This window comes from Lithobates pipiens, unplaced genomic scaffold (assembly GCF_037356315.1).
Source record: "Lithobates pipiens isolate NorthernLeopardFrog02 unplaced genomic scaffold, aLitPip1_a1.2 Scaffold_8, whole genome shotgun sequence".
NCBI classification, from domain to species: domain Eukaryota; kingdom Metazoa; phylum Chordata; class Amphibia; order Anura; family Ranidae; genus Lithobates; species Lithobates pipiens.
The window spans coordinates 416,922,025-416,939,497 of record NW_027507903.1 but is presented as its reverse complement, the minus strand read 5'-3'; the positions used below and the strand labels follow the sequence as shown (position 1 = coordinate 416,939,497).

Here is a 17,473-nt window from a genome sequence, read left to right as displayed (position 1 = left end):
ACACATTGATATGCTGTGATCTAAACCATTCCATTGTAGCTCTGGCTGTATGTCTAGGGCCATCGTCCTGCTGGAAGGTGAACCTCTGCCCCAGTTTCAGGTCTTTTGCAGACTCTAACAGGGTTTCTACTAAGATTTGGCTCCATTTGGTTGTATTTGGCTCCATCCATCTTACCCTCAACTCTGTCCAGCTTCCCTGTCCCTGCTGAAGAAAATCCCCACAACATGATGCTGCCACCACCATGAATTTCCCTACAGGGATGGTGTGTTCAGGGTGATGTACAGTGTTAATTTTCTGCCACACGTAGTGTTTGGCTTTTAGGCCAAAAAGTTAAATTTTGGTCTCATCTGACCAGAGCACCTTCTTCCACGTTTGCTGTGTCCCCCACATGGCTTCTCGCAAACTGCAAACAGGATTTCTTATGGCTTTCTTTCAACAATGGCTTTCTTCTTGCCACCCTTCCATAAAGGCCAGATTTGTGGAGTGCATGACTAACAGTTGTCCTGTGGACAGATTCTCCCACCTGAGTTGTGGATCTCTGCAACTCCTCCAGAGTTACCATGGGCCTCCTGGCTGCTTCTCTGATTAATGCTCTCCTTGCCTGACCTGTCAATTTAGGTGGACGGCCATGTCTTGGTAGGTTTGCAGTTGTACCATACTCTTTCAATTTTTGGATGAATTAATTAAACAGTGCTCTGTGAGATGTTCAAGGCTTGGGATATTTTTTTTATAACCTAATCCTGCTTTAAACATCTCCACAACTTTATCCCTGACCTGTCTGGTGTGTTCCTTGGCCTTCATGATGCTATTTGTTAACTAAGGTTCTCTAACAAACCTCTGCAGGTTTCACAGAACAGCTGTATTTATACTGAAATTAAATGAAATACAGGTGGACTGTTCCACTAGATTTTAGGTAGGGGTATCAGACTAAAGGAGGCTGAAGACAAATGCACGCCACACTTTTCAGATATTTATTTGTAAAAAAGGTAAAAAAAAAAAAAAAGTATTATTTTCCTTCCACTTCACAGTTATGTGTCACTTTGTGTTGGTCTATCACATAAAATCTCAATAAAAAACATTTTTGTTTCTGGATGTAATATGACAAAATGTGAAAAATTTCAAGTGGGATGAATAATTTTTCAAGACACTGTATTTAAATCAACACAGTCCAACTCAATTCTGCATGAGGAACTAAATGGGGCTTAGTTTATAAGAAGGCTGCAGGCCTACCAATTCATATAAAACACAACACCACATTACCCGTTATTTTTTTCCCCCCAAAATGTATTCATATGTGATAATTGATACCGAGAATCAAATCAAATATTAACATTTGAAATTGAGGTTCCAAAATGTTCTGACAATTTTACCAGAACTTAAACTTTAGCCAAAATAGTTTTAGGATACAGAGAGAAGAGATGAGAACTTTTTTTTTAGGATTTACTGCTGTCTGTTGGGCCCACAGTGGGTTGACTATTTATAGGAATGAACCGAGACTGCAGTACACAAGTATGGATAAAGTACAGCTCGGCCAGGAAGCTACTGAAGCAGTGGATGTGCAACTTCCAATAGGAGCATTGACAGATACGAGGGTGCAGCTGAGAAGGGGTATATTTGAATCCTTCATTACAACGCAGCCAATCAAAAATACATTTTCATTTCATTCTCTTAGGAAACCAACATCTAAGGCCCCTTTCACAAATGCGGACCGTATGTCCGTATTTCATACCATCTGTTTGCAGATGAAATACATTTTTAGCATTTTCTTCACACAAGTAGAGCTTTTTTTTTGGTGGTATTTAACCAGTTCCCTACCGCCGTATTGTAAAATGACAGTGGCAGGAACCGTTCCTCCCTCCGGGTGGGTGTCATATGGCGTCTTCAGCTTCCCGGCATTGTGGAGAGCGCATGCGCACTCGCCGCATCGCTGGGGGCCCGATGCACATGCCCGTCGGCCGGGATGTCTACCAGGCACCTGCGATTGCTCATCACAAAGCTCAACACACAGATCCACATCCTGTCAAGAGGAGAGGAGAGGAGAACTGATCGTATGTTCCTTGTACAGAGGAACACCGATTGGTCTCCTCCCCTCATCAGTTCCCACCTCCCACTGTTAGAATCACTCTTTAGGACACACACTTAACCCCTGCAGCGCCCCCTAGTGTTAACCCCTTGGCTGCCAGTCACATTTATACAGTAATCAGTGCATTTTTTATAGCACCGATCACTTTATAAATGTGAATGGTCCCAAAATAGTGTCAAAAGTGCCCGATCTGTCCACCACAATGTCACAGTCACGATAAAAATAATCGCAGATCACTGCCATTAGTAGAAAAAAAAATAATAATAAAAATTACATCTATCCCCTATTTTGTAGGCGCTATAACTTTTCCAATCAATCCAATCCAAACTAATCAATATACGCTTATTATCAAAAATATATAGAAGAATACATATCGGCCTAAACTGAGGGTAAAAAAAATGTTTAAAAAAAAAAAGGGATATTTATTATGGCAAAAAGTAATAAATATTGTGTTTTTTTTCAAAATTGTCGCTCTTTTTTTGTTCACAGTGCAAAAAATAAAAAACGCAGAGGTGATCAAATGCCACCAAAAGAAAGCTCTGTTTGTGAGAAAAAAAATGATCAAAATTAATTTGGGTACAATGTCGCATGACCACGCAATTGTCATTCAAAGTGTGACAGCGCTGAAAGCTGAAAATTGGCCTGGGCAGGAAGGGGGTGAAAATGCCCTGTAGCAAAGTGGTTAATAACTACTGTTATTTTTTTAAATAAAAACAATTTTTTTCTTTTTTACAAAAATAATAAAAAAAAATGTAATAAAAAAAGGCTTTTCTTAGTTTCTGTCAGTAAATTTTCTAAATAAGTATTTTTTTCCTTTACTGATGGGCGCTGATAGGCTGCACTGATGAGGTGGTACTTATGGGCACTGATTAGGTGGCACTGATGAGGAGGCACTAATATGCCGCACTGATATGTGGCACTGATGAGCACTGATAGGCGGCACTGATGGGTGGTGCTGGTGGGCACTGATAAGTGGCACTAGTGGGCACTGATATGCTGCACAGATAGGCACCACTGATGGGCATTGATGAGTGGCACTGAGTTTATGGATGGGCATTTATGGGCAGCACTGACTGGCATGACTAATGGGCACTGATTGGTGGCACTTGTGTGCACTGATTACTGACACTGGTGGGCACTGATTGCTGGCACTGGTGGCGTGTTATTGTAACCAGGGCACTAATGATCAGTGCCCTGATTACATGTCTTGATGTCCCCTGGGAGGAGATGCTGCTGATCCGCTCTCCTCGCCACACACTCTGTCAGTGTGAGGCGATGACATAGCTAATTACCGGCATCTCCGTGTTTGCATGTGACCAGCTGTGATTGGACGCAGCCGATCACATGGTTAAAGAGCGGCTTTACAGAGATCAGGGTTGCGCAGTGTCCTAGCAACACGGCGCGGCTGCAATTGCGACCCAGGCCATTCTGGGGCGACATCATATGACGTTGTCCTAGAACGAGAGCCACACCGCCCCTCCGTCATATGACGGTGGGCGGGCGCCAAGCGGTTAAATCCTTTTGAGACTATTTTATTACCAAACAACTTATGTACTGATAAAAAATTCATGCTCACTTGGGACCGATGGTCACCTCTCCTTCTGTGTCCCCCAGCATCTGTTTAAGTGCTTCCGCATTGGCTTAAGTGGACAAAAATAAAAACAAGACTATTATTAAATACCTGCTAACTTAATTAGTGAAGCAATCACAATACAAGCTACAAAAGCTTACCTTCATTCTGTATAATGCACTTGACTATACGTTCAACAGTGTCTTCATTCGAAATCTCATCTATGACTGTACACAAGACAAACAGATCAGTTCTGTTTTCATATAATACTATTAGTCTACAACCCTGAACCATCAAGCTTCAATATTACTTAAGTTGTGCTAAAATAGAAATGTAAACCTGTGCTGAGAGATATGCCAATAAGCTAAAACATTATGGCCACCCATCATAACATGACCGCCCACTTCATATTGAGCATGTCCTGAAATGCTGAAGGCAACATCTGTATTGTTCAGGTCTCAACCACATTTTGTCATAAAGGCCAAGTGATCTTAATCCCCCCCCTCCTTAAATTTGTGACGTTCATAGCCTTAACTTTAACACACTTCAAAAGAGCCTGTTATCTCAACTTGGGTATAGCAGACGCCAGCACATGGGTCTTTGCAGAGCTTTAAACAGCTAACTGAGTTCTAGCAGGGTTTCTGTTTCTGCTGACCATAAAAAAATAAACTGATTAACACCTACCTCTGACCTATCTTAAAACTATGAAAAAATCCTTCAGTTCTGTCACTGGTTTGTAGAGCAATTAAATCACTAGGAACACAGCATGCCATAAAATGTCTACCCAGAAAGCAGTCAGGCGTGGGATGACCTCTCTGAGACCTCTGCCCAATTCACAACTTAAAAAAATCCATACACAATTTATCAACTCAAGCAGGTCCAAAACACATTAATATTAAGTATATAGTTGAATGGGGAATATCATAAATCGAGGTCATAGGTGACTACATTAGTGCATGCAAAAATGAAAAAAAAATGAAAAAGATAGCAGTCTCCTACCTCCTGCGCAACAGGCACATCTCATATACTCTATGTTTGGTATCATTGGACATAAAATTGAATGCTAAACAATAATCTACCGATTTTCTAGAATGCAACCTGCACATATTGGAAGATATTAATATTAGTATAAAACTGTGTGTAAGGGAGGGCCATGATACAGTCCTAAAACACGATGCCCACTCCTCAGACACCTAATTAGTCAGAAGGCTTCTGTAAACACCCCTTTGATCCCAGAGAAAAGTGGCATTCCAGGATAGTTTGACAGCTCTCATGTACAATTAGGAACATCAGTAAAGTTATGAGAACCAATAACACCTTGCTCATTGACTGAACTCTGCTAAAACCAAGGACTTTGCAAGTATTTTATACTTTTTCACCTCTTGTCTTGCTGCAGCTTGTACTCTTTGTTACTTTCTGATATCTTTGTTTTGTAAATATTTTTTATGCACCATTTTGACCTTTTCATTATTAAACTCTATTTTGAAAAGTGTTGAAACGGTCTTTAAAGTGTTTAATGTTAACTAGGGGAATCCCTGTCTCTTGAAGTGTGCTACTGTCGTATAAATTACTGAATATACCTATCTGTGGTGACATTGTGTGTTAATAAGGTAGATGAGCTAATGGGGTTAGTTCAGAGTCAATGTGAGTGTAGTAATATGTGTTTTCCGGAAAAGTGGCTGCACAGAGATATTCCCGATCACAATGTTACCATAAGTGGTTTCCGGATTGTTAGAGCGGACAGGGACTGCACAAGGAGTGGTAACAGGAAAGGAAGGGGGCTTGTTATTTTTGTAAACAATAGATGGTGCCACCCTGGTCACATAACTATTAAGGAAAGTGTTTGCTGACCACATATAGAATTATTGGTTGTATGGCTTCGGCCTTATTATGGTTGCCTAGGGAGATTCCATGTGTTATTGTTGTGGCAGTGTTTATTCCACCTTCCAGCTAACCCAAGGCTGACAAGTGTTATTGAAAAACTTCAAACTAAGCATCCCAATGCCCTTATAATAATCTCAGGTTATTTTAATCATGTCACCATGGGGAAAACCTTGACTAAATTCACACAGTTTGGGAGTTGTCCAACTAGAGAGAATAGGACCCTGGATCTGCTGTATGCCAATGTGGAGAATGCATACAGCTCTTCTTCTCTTCCACCTTTGGGCAGATCAGATCATAATTTGGTCTACCTCAATCCCTGTTATGCGTCCATGGTTAAGAGACAACCTGTAATTACCAGATCAGTGAAGAGACGGTCTGAGGAGTAATTTGAATTATTGTGGTGCTGTTTTGAGGGTAGGAATTGGAATGCACTTTGTGAGCCACATGGAAGGGACATTGATGGGTTTACTGAGTGCATAACACATCATGCTAATTTCTGTGTAGATTTTATTGTTCAAACAAGAATAAACAGAATAAACTGTGGGTAACTAGGTATATGAACTAGGTATATGAAGGATATTCTTAACGCCAAGAAGATGGCTTTTAGAGTGGGTAAAATGGAGGAATTAAAATGATTCAGAGGGATCTAAGGATAAAGATTACAGAGGCTAAGAAGAAATATAGGAGAATGCTGGAGTGGAAACTTCAGAAAAACAGTGAAAGAGATCTGGAGTGGCATTAGAACCAATATAAGTCTTAAGCCAGTTGGTGGAGGGACTGAGGGAGTTGTGGAGAGGGCAAATGAACTGAATCTTGTAGTTGAAACTGAAGTTGTAGGAAAGGAGAGTTGAGAAATTATTTTTATAAGGACAACTCTACTCCTCCTTTGCAGGAAAGTGCATCAATGTCTTTTGCAGCTGATCAGGTGAGTAGACAGTTAAGGAGACTTAAAGCGGGATTCCACCCTAAAGTGGAACCTCCGCTGATCGGAACCCCCCCCCCCTCCGGTGTCACAATTGACACCTTTCAGGGGGGAGGGGGGTGGAGATACCTGTCAAAGACAGGTATTTTCACCCACTTCCGGGCATAGACTCCCACGGGAGTCTACGCCATTTCCTGCCCTGCCGCGCTGTCTGCTGGGACACACACGGGTCCCAGTGACAGCGCGGAAATCTCCTATTGCGCGGCGCGGCTCGCGCATGCGCAGTAGGGAACCGGGAAGTGAAGCCGATTCGCTTTACTTCCTGATTCCCTCACCTCGAATGGCGGCGGCAGCAGCCGAGGCCCGAGCGGTGGATCGGCCTCGGCTGCCGGCATCGCTGGAACCCGGGACAGGTGAGTGTCCATTTATTAAAAGTCAGCAGCTGTAGTATTTATAGCTGCTGGCTTTTAATATTTTTTTTTTGGGCGGAATCCCTCTTTAAGGCAGGAAAATCAACAGGCCCTGATGGAGTTAGCCCCAAGGTGTTCAACACACGTGAAGGCCAGACGGGGAGTGTCCTTCAATGGATCTGGACCTGAGTCTACGAAAGGTCCCTGTGTTGTGGAAGATCTCCTGTCTTGTCCCTGTGCCAAAGATACCACATCCTTGTGGCTCCACGGATTACAGACCTGTGACTTTGACCCCCACATTAAGAAGACCTTGGAGAGACTTGTTTTACATCAGTGACGACCCATGGTTAGTAAATATTTAGATCCTTTGCAGTTTGCCTACCAGCCGAGACTGGGAGTTGAGGATGCTATCATCTTCATGCTAAATCGTACGTATGCACACCCGGATAAGTCTGATACTATCCGGCCAGTTGTCTTGAGAGAGAAGCTAGAAGCGATACAGGTTGATGTTTCCCTTGTATCATGGATTGTAGATTACCTGACAGGAAGACCGCATTATGTGCGTTTGCAAGACTGTGTGTCAGTTAGGGTGATCAGCAATATTGGGGTTCCACAGGGACAGTTCTCTCTCCCTTTCTTTTTACTGACTATACTACTGATTTTAGTTATCATACAGAGTCTTGCTATCTTCAGAAGTTTTCTGATGACTCTGCGGTAGTGAGATACATCAGGGTTGGGGGAGAGACTGAGAATAGGACTTTAGTGGAGATCTTTGTCACATGGTGTGAGGATAATCATCTCTATATAAATGTGACAAAGACAAAAGTGCTGGTTGTGGATTTGAGAAGGATAAAGGCACCAGTGACCCACATCTCCATCCAAGCAGTGGATGTGGATGTAGTAGAGAGTTACAAGTATCTGGAGTGCACATAGATAATAAACTGGACTGGAGCAAGAACACTGAGGTGCTCTATAGGAAGAAGCAGAGCCGCCTCTATTTTTTGAGGAGACTGAGGTCTTTTAACATCTGCCAAACAATGCTGAAGATGTTTTATGAGTCTGTGGTGGCCAGCGCTCTACTGTATGCAGTGGCATGCTGGGGAAGCAGGCTTAGGGTGGCTGACACCAACAGACTCAACAAACTGATTCGCAAGTCCAGTGATGTTGTTGGATTGGAGTCTTTAATAACTGTGATGGAGAGGAGACTGTTGCTCAAGGTACATTCAATCTTGGACAACTCCTCCCACTCACTCCACAATACACTGGTCAGTCTGCAGATTACCATCAGTGACAGATTGCTAAACCCCGATGCACCACAGAGCGACAAAGGAAATCATTTTTGTCTGTGGCCATCAAGTTATATAATTCTTCTCTGTGAGGGCTGAAGGTAAAGATTTAAATATGGGATACGATCAGGATTTTTATGTAGCCTTTATAGTATGTTGGTATTATGTTAATTATTATGTGGAGTAATGCTAGAGAAAGTGGTATATTATTTTCATTTTGGCAGTTGGATTGTATGTTATTTGTTTAATCTGTTATTTATTCTATGTTGTATTTTAATTGTATGGATGGTTTATTGGAGTGCAGTTTTAATTCGTTTTATTTATTGCTAATGGCTGTTATTGGGAATTTTGTTGTATCTTTGTGTCTTGTTCTGTTCATTGTTGTGATTGTGTTGTCTTTGTTGAGTGTGGCATGGGTTGCAATAATTTCCCTTTGGAATTAATAAAGTAGTCAGAATTTGAATCAAATTTGTTTAAATTACATTTGCCCTGTCACTATTATATTTCTGTCTGCTGATATTCCGTTTTACTTGGTTGATCCTGCTTGTGCCCTATTGAGAGCAAACTGACTCCAGCTGCCGATTTATGCTAGCATGGTCTTGTGTCATCGCATTAAAGATACAGGCATGCTGTGCAGGAGCAGAGAGCACCTGTACTTTCAGTAGTTAATACACTCCCCGCCACTGCACTAGGCTGGAAAAAGGGGGGAGTGATGTTATGCCGCAGGGAGGGAGGTTGTTTCATTGCTATGGAAATGCAGAAGCTCAATGGCAATGTCACTTCCTGTTGTGATGTAATGCCGCAACACTAGACACGCCTACCAGCAGGTCCCCGCATCGCTGTAGAAGTTACAGCGGTCAAGTGACCTGCATTAAGAAACTCACATTACATTTCCCTATTCAAAAATGATTTTTTTATGAATAATATTTAAAACTACTTTATTACTCAGCCCTTTGCAAAGTTGCTCCTGTGTGAATGGACTCTAACTCCTTTGCCCCTATTGATCTCTATATTATGCAAAACTGTTTTCTGTACACAACTGTTCAGTGTATTTTATTTTTAGTTAAATTGATCCCCCCTTGATCTTTTCCTTCAGTCAAGATGATTTGGAAGACAAACTATAACATGTATAGAAAGGTGAATTTATAACCATTTGAACGGTAAAAGCTCACAGAGATTTTTTAGAACTGTGAAAATATTTAAAGCGGAACTCCACTTTGGAACTAAACTAAAAATCCCATTGCCCAATTTTCTCCACAAAACAACTTTTTCTGCAATAATTACATCCTTCCTCACGCTCTCTGCATAAGACACAACACTTTGTTCTACTACCATGTCAGCACCTGTGTCATTCAAACCATTTTCCATGAGCCCAGGCTTTCATGAACATTCCAGGTCAGTGTGGGCTCATAGTACACTGCACTAGTGAATGTCACTGATGTAACAATGTTTGCCACACTTATCAGATTGTCCACCACTGGAGAAAAGGAAAAGAGTAAAAAGACCCTGTGTGTCACATGACTGGCAAGAAGACCCTGAAAAAAAAAGTCCATCCCCCCTTGGAAAGCAGGCTATTTAAAGAGACTGTCCCCGCTTTTCCCCTAATTAATCATACAAAGTTTCTGTTTGTTGTATTTAGTACCTGAAAGATTATGGACAGAAAGATTTTAATAATAAAAATGTTTTGTTTTTTTGACAATCATGTTGTATGTAGCTGTGTTTTTTCCCTTCCTCAGATGTTTATATTAGGAAACATGTCTGTGTTTGAAAGTGTATCTACAGTCAAAATGTACTTCCTTAAATTCTGTGACAAATATTCCCTGTGAACAGAGCCTGCTTTCTGAACTACAGAGGTGTTGAGAGGAGGAGTTTTGGGAGGAATCACTGCTTGCAGGCGGCAAGGTACCATGGGATATGTAGTCCTTTGAAATTGAAAGTGAACAGCAGACTAGAAGCTGAAAAGCATGCAGAGCATCCAGAACGTTGTGAAAAGAGATGACCAGCAGACGTGCAGAACTCACAACATGAAAGGAGATTTTTCAAGTTCGTTTATATATGATTGTCAGAAAACAACTGTGGTTTGTGAAGCTATTAGAATGCCAATGTTAAAAAATATATAGTATGGCCATAAAACTACTTAACTAAAGTTTTTATGGAATTTTAATAAGGAAAAATTAAAACTGGATTATATGTGCAAATGTAAGACAAGTAGAGGGAAAGATAAGCAAAATTCATTTTTACTTTTATATTAACCATTTCTGTTGATGTTTAAAAATGTTTAGTTACAGTGGCAATTTTAGCTGTTTTTAAAATAGGATGCAAGGATGTTTTTCAGACAATGGACCAGAGCCTCCCTCAGCTTAGGTGCACACTAGATGCTGTGCGTATTGACTGCGGATTTGGCACCGCATCGCAACCCATCCATACAAACTGATTGTGGAGTATATGTTAATGACCATACTCAATCACTTTGCAAAATGCACCAGGATTTGCAGAACGCATGCTTGTGAACACCCATGCGGTCCAATTCTGGTGAAGAAAAAAAAAAGGTCCTGCACCAGTTGGTGCGAATGCGGTACGATTTGAGCCATACAAATGCATGGCTCAAATCGCAACCCAGAGACACCGCATGTAATTCTCACAGGAATGTGCTGCGATTCCTATGCAAATTAAATGCGGTGTCTGCACTGCAGCAGCGTGAACACAGGCTAAATCTTCCTGTGCTTTTATCTCCCAGTATATGTGGTTTAAAAAAATGTAAAATGGGTTTTTAATCTTAAACATGTTGACCTGGAACATCCAGGCAACCAGAAGAAGCTAGTGGCATTCTTAGATGGATGAAATATGTTTTACAGGTCTCAAATTTCCACAGGTGAGGTCTCAGAGGATCTGAGACCTTGCCTGGGCTATAATCCACCAGTGCCTCCCCATGAGGGAATTCCAGCACCATAGAGACCTAAAGCTAAGAGCCAAATGCCTCTGAGAAATGTATCTAATAACAATACCTTATTGCATCTTTTTTTGGCAAGACGTTTTATGGCCCCACAAAAAGGCAAATAAGTATGGTGTCTGAATGTATGAAAAACAATGTTAATGTTTTATCTGTCATTTTATTGCGTTATTCTTTTGACACTGTGACTATTGATCACCATTCTCATAATTTATCTTGACTCAGTAAAAGCTTTGTTGAAAAAAAGTCCTGAAAGTTCTGATGCTCAGTTACTTCAGGCATCTCCTTTTTTCGTTTTAAAATGTGGTAAGATTGCTGCTGGACACTGCCATCATATCTTTGACATCAGTGGCACCAAGCAGATAGTGAATCTTGACATCGTATCATGAAATTACACAGGAGACATGTTGGGAGCGGAGAAAGCATCAGTTGCCATAGAAACTACAACCACATGGCCAGTGACTGTGCAAGAATGGGAAGTTGGGAACAAAGCAAATAGCGTCTGATTGGAAAGAAACAGCAGACGGTTGCAGCAGATCACTGCCCTAGAATGTTCACAGGCACAGGGCATGGAATTATTTATTTGTGCTTTTAACTCTGTTTTATTTATAATTAGTGGCAGGGTTCATAACAACCAGCCAGGCCCTGGTCCCCACAGCTAGACTTGTAGCAGATGGGGGCTGCGACTCAGCACAAGTGCACTGTCTTGCACTCCAGCCGGCTCCTGGGATAGAGGTAGAGATGCGGGGGGTTCTTCTGGCCTGCTCTGGCTGCCCTGGGCACACAAGGCTCCAGCTTCCCTACTAGTACCAGTATCAGCCAGAGCAGACTGGAGGAAGTCTTGTGGTTTTGCCATCATTTCAGTGGGAGTGCACAACGGTACAGATCCCAGTGTCATAGAGCATCTCGTCATATATGCTGTTGACTCCTGTTTGTGCAAGCCCAAGCCTGTGACTCTGCAGTGGAGCCTCAGTTGCAGGCACAAGTTCCATCTGGGCCTAGAGGAGGAAGAGTTGCTTGTTCGGCTGTGACAAAAATACACAGAAGCCCTCTGTGGCCACCAGATTTAACTGTGCTGCAGTATACATGGTAGGTTGGTAGGGAAGAATGCAACCCAAGTTGTAACTAGCATGAACCAATTGCTGCCTATTTTTAGGGATACAATAAACAAGAATTTGATCAGGTGGTATGGGATACAACTGCCATTGTGGGCTATTTTATTTCTCTTCAATTTGAATGGATCAGCCCTAAAGCTTCTTGGCATAATACGTTATGGATTTAAAGTGTAGCTATAGCCCAGACATTTATTTTATTTGTTATGGATAGAAAATAACTGATCTCAGAGTTTTGCATTTTTTTCTACTGATCAAAATGCAGCACTTAGGCGCCTCTGTGTCATAGTGTAAACAATGGGCTTAAACTTAGATCAGTAAAAAAAAAAAAAAAATGATGTACCGAGCATATTCAAGCTGCAGTGTGCAAGAGGCCTTACTCATGTTTAGACAGAACTATAAGTTTTAAGCTAGCCTGAGCCCTGGACTGCCCTGTTAACATTGTAACAGAATAATTGGTTTAGCTGTCTGTGTCTCATACTTACGGTCTTGTTCTCTGCTCAAATCTTCCTTCATCTCGGGGTCCAGCTCCTCCGGTGATGTCCGACATCGATAGCCTTTCTTTTTCAGGATATGGCAGATCAGAAAACCAACAAGTCCTGTAAGGAAGAAGACTAAAACCAGCAGGAAGAGCATATAAGGGTTCTGCTGTTGAAGTTTCTCATCCTCTGGTTGGTGATCTACCATGTTGATCTGTAAAATGAAAAGAAAATGGTCTTTGGAAAAAGGGTAATTATAGGGTCAAAAATAAACTAACTGGAGATTCAATCTTTTTTCTGACATTTTTAAGTTATACCGCCACCTGAAATCACAGCAATATTAAAGGACCACTATCTGGAGGTGATCCTGCCACCTCTTGAATGCTTTTTTTTATTAGGGCGGGGTGGGGGAGTGAGGTTTAAAATGAGGTTAATGCATCACAAAGAGGTATTAAGCTTTGACTCACAGGTTATGGTGCACCCCTATTGACTTGAATGCCATGCTAAATTTCCAACAGCTGAAGCTTGCGAACAGCCTCTCTGGCTGCATTTTACAGTTCAGTTGGGATGACGGGGAGGGGCAGTAAAACCACGGCTCTGCCGCCTGTTTTTACTGCCCCCAGCCGCCTATGTGAAGGGGGCCTTAAGGTAACTAGGCTCACTCTGTGTACTGTATCTAAGAAGAAGCAGCATTGCTACCTAGCATTGGAAGAGGAGGAGGTGTTCATTCCTCTGATGATTGTTATCAGTTAGTATTGTTCCCAGAGAAAGCTGAGAACAATGTTAACTGATAACAATTATCAGAGGCAGAGAGCACTGGATAGTAGAGGAATTCTGGCAGGATCAGCAGGTAACTGTGCACTTATTAAACAAATAGAACAACCTTTCAGTGGTAAGCTTAAAAGTCCAAAAGAGAAGTTCATTGTTTGGTTTGCATAAACATGAAGGGGATAAAGCAAACTGATTAAAAAAAAAAAAAAAAAACATAAACTACAAAAACAAAAGATGCTTGTTATAAGCAACCCCCAGAAATATTTTTTTTTTTTATTAATTTGTTGATGATGATAGAAGTGTTTTTAATGATTTAGATATTTCATGGATAGGTGGATTAAAGTAGAATTAAACCCAAAAGCAGACATTTATTATTACTACACCTTAAATTCTTAGATGTGATGACTGTGTTAGTTTCTATTTTTTTTAGGACTTCCTTCTATTTTCATTTGGTCAGGCAGCCTGTAAGTCTGTTTTTTTTTTTTCAGAAGAACAAGCTCGCTTGAAAATGTATCAGTTACAGGGATAAGATAAACCATTAAACACTGGTAGGGGTGCTTACTATGGTCAACTTTTCTTATAGTTCCTCTAACTGCTTATACAGTATTAGTTGGAGTTTGGCTTCACTTGTTAGTGTATCTAAATTTGTTAGTACCTCTAACACTCCTCTCTCCCAGACTGACAATGCTGCTGTCCAATGGTGCCCCTTGTGCTCCTTCATCCAGAGTTAAGGCATTCTAATACAGCAAATGTGTTACTGGCCAGGTGAAAACAGAGGGGAAAAGCCTACAAAAATAGAACTGATGCAGCCACCACATCTAATGATTGGTAAGCTGTAATACATATTACATTTTTGGTTTTGGGTTTAATATTGTTTAAAGTAGCTCTCTTCTATTTGGGAACCGTGTCAGCATTCCTGACTGTGTGCTCGCTCCTGAGCCACTGCTCTATGCGTCTATAAGACACATAGAGCTGTGGCTCGGCCCCATCCCCCGCTCTCTCATCATTGGCTCACTGACTGTAATTGACAGAAGTCAGAGCCAATGGGCTCCTGCTGCTGTCTCAGCCAATGAGGAGGGAGAATCTCAGGATAACCGAGGCTATTGTGAACATCGCTGGATCGAAGGGAGCCCAGGTAAAGTTTGGAGGGGTGGGGGGCACTGTACACAGAAGGCTTTTTAACTTCATGCATAAGGACTTTGGATGAGTGGAAATAATTGCTAGCAATCACTTAAAAAGCGTGCCTCTAATCAAAAATGTGGATGTTTTGGATGGAGTGTGGAAGGGTTATACGCTATGTTATGCCGCGTACACACGTAGCGGACTATCCGACGGACTTAGTCTGGCGGACTTCCCGCCAGACTGTCCGTCCGACTTTCCGAACGGGCTACTTGCCCACACACGGCACTTTTTCAGCGGACTAATACGGCGTACTAAGTCCGCCGTACTATCCGCCCTACTTTTAAAATGAACGGACTCGCCCACACACACAGAGGAAAGTTCGCTCATTTCGATCGCGTCTCCAGGTAGGCGGGGCCCGCGAAGGAGACGTCGCTGGCCCCGCCACCTGGTATGGACTTAAAGGGGAACCCCCACGCCGAGAAAATCAGTGTGGGGGTTCCCCCCAGGTCCACAACAGACCCTTGTCCGAGCACGCTACCCGGCCGGCCAGGAAAGGGGGGACGAGCGAGCGCCCCCCCCCCCCCTCTTGAGCCGTACCAGGCCACGTACCCTCAACATGGGGGGTGCCTTGGGGAAGGGGGGGCCGCGCGGCCCCCCCACCCCAAAGCACCTAGTCCCCATGTTGATGAGGACAAGGGCCTCTTCCCGACAACCCTGGCCGTTGTTGTCGGGGTCTGCGGGCGGGGGGCTTATCGGAATCCGGGAGCCCCCTTTAATAAGGGAGCCCCCGGATACCGGCCCCCCACCCTATGTGAATAAGTATGGGGTACAATGTACCCCTACCCATTCACCTGTGAAAAAAAGTACAAAGAAAACACAACACAGGGTAAAAATAGTTTATTGCACAGCTCCGGGGGTCTTCCATCTTTGAGGGTCTTTTAGCTGGACTCCTCCGCTATCTTCTAGCTCTTTTGCTAGTGGAGGAGCCCAGCTTTCTTCCTCACCGTCGACCTCTTCTTCCGACTTAGGGGGTCTTGTCCCCCTCTTCTGGGGTCTTGTCCCCCTTTTCGGTTCTTCTGCCGGGCCACCGCGCCTTCTTATAGCTCTTTTACAGGTAGTGGCCCGGTGTTCTGTCGCCGCCGCCTTCTGTTCTTCTCTTCAGATGTTGACTCGTCGTTCCCTCCGCTCACAATGACGGGGACCGGGTGCGCGGCGACTTATATAGGGACATCACCGGATAATGTCCCCGCCTATTATGATGTCACAGTCCCAGCATCCTCTGGGACTGTGACACCATAATGGGCGGGGACATCATCTGGCGATGTCCCTATATAAGTCACCACGCATCGCGTCAGAGCCATTGTGAGCGAAGCATGCGACGAGTCAACATCTGAAAAGAAGAACAGAAGGCCAGAAGGCGGCGGCGACGACAGCGGCGACAGAAGACCAGGCCACCGCCTGTAAAAGAGCTATAAGGAGGCGCGGTGGCCCGGCAGAAGAACCGAAGAGGGGGACAAGACCCCCGAAGTCGGAAGAAGAGGTCGATGGCGAGGAAGAAAGCCGGGCTCCTCCGCTAGCAAACGGGCTAGCAGAAGATAGCGGAGGAGTGAGGCGAGAAGACCCCCGAAGACGGAAGACCCCTGGAGCTGTGCAATAAACTATTTTTACCCTGTGTTGTGTTTTTTTTGTACTTTTTTTTCACAGGTGAATGGGTAGGGGTACATTGTACCCCATACTCATTCACATAGGGTGGGGGGCCGGTATCCGGGGGCCCCCTTATAAAGGGGGCTCCCGGATTCCGATAAACCCCCCGCCCGCAGACCCCGACAACCAACAGCCAGGGTTGTCGGGAAGAGGCCCTTGTCCTCATCAACATGGGGACAAGGTGCTTTGGGGTGGGGGGGCCGCGCTGCCCCCCCTCCCCAAGGCACCCCCATGTTGAGGGCACGCGGCCTGGTATGGCTCAGGAGGGGGGGGGGGCGCTCGCTCGCCCCCCCCTTTCCTGGCCGGCCGGGTAGCGTGCTCAGACAAGGGTCTGATGTGGACCTGGGGGGAACCCCCACGCCGATTTTTTCGGCGTGGGGGTTCCCCTTTAAATCCATACCAGGTGGCGGGGGCCAGCGACGTCTCCTTCGCGAGCCCCGCCTACCTGGAGACCTGCTCGAAATGAGCGGACTTTTCTCCAGGCGGGAAAAGTCAGTTCATTTCAAAAGTACGGCGGACTGGCATACCCACGGCCGGATTGTCCGCCGAAATGCGAGTCCGGCAGGAAGATTGGAGTGCAAAACTACTTTCTAAGTCCGCCGTACTTTCGGGTCAAAAAAGTATGCCGGAGGCTACACACGGTGGGATTGTCCGGCGGACTTGAGTTTGCCGGACTTTTCCACCCGATTGTTTGATCGTGTGTACGCGGCATTAGGTTTTTATTGCTGGGAAGATCCCCCCTCTGTTGGTCCTTGTGATCAATGTCAACAGCATAATCTTTTTTTAGGAATTCCAAAATTTTAGTTTTCTCCAGAACAGGAAGTGAGAAGAAATCTTCCAATAGGAACAACAGTTCCAGTAACAACGTCTAATAGAGGATTTCCTTTCACTTCAGAGACATGTCCACGCTTTTCTAAGACAGGAGGTGAAATCTCACAAATTATACACAGGAAAAAATAGGTTTTCTTCCTTTCAAGAAAATAATTTTTGACCTGAGCAAAGGTGACACTTATTCTTTAAAGAAAACAATTATCTATATATCTTTCTTTCCAAACCTTAACCCGACCATTTTAAAAATAGCTTGTAGAATCATCGCTGACCCATTTAATGAATTTAGCACAAAATGTTTTATGATTCTCAGCCATAAACAATTGTTCACATAAAATGAGAAAGACTTCA

The 17,473-nt window shown here is 43.5% G+C and overlaps 1 protein-coding gene across 2 annotated transcripts in view; it reads right to left on the bottom strand.

The window, feature by feature from the left end:
- Nucleotides 1–17,473, bottom strand: part of RELL2 (RELT like 2) — a 134,940-nt gene that overhangs the window by 49,307 nt on the left and 68,160 nt on the right. For both annotated transcript variants that reach the window (XM_077474233.1, XM_077474232.1), the window contains exons 2-4: nucleotides 12,704–12,911; nucleotides 3,816–3,881; nucleotides 3,661–3,724 (exon numbers count right to left, since the gene is read on the bottom strand). In XM_077474233.1, coding sequence (XP_077330359.1) covers nucleotides 3,661–3,724; nucleotides 3,816–3,881; nucleotides 12,704–12,905 — 332 coding nt within the window. In that variant the 5' untranslated portion in view covers nucleotides 12,906–12,911. The remainder of the gene's footprint in view (nucleotides 1–3,660; nucleotides 3,725–3,815; nucleotides 3,882–12,703; nucleotides 12,912–17,473) is intronic.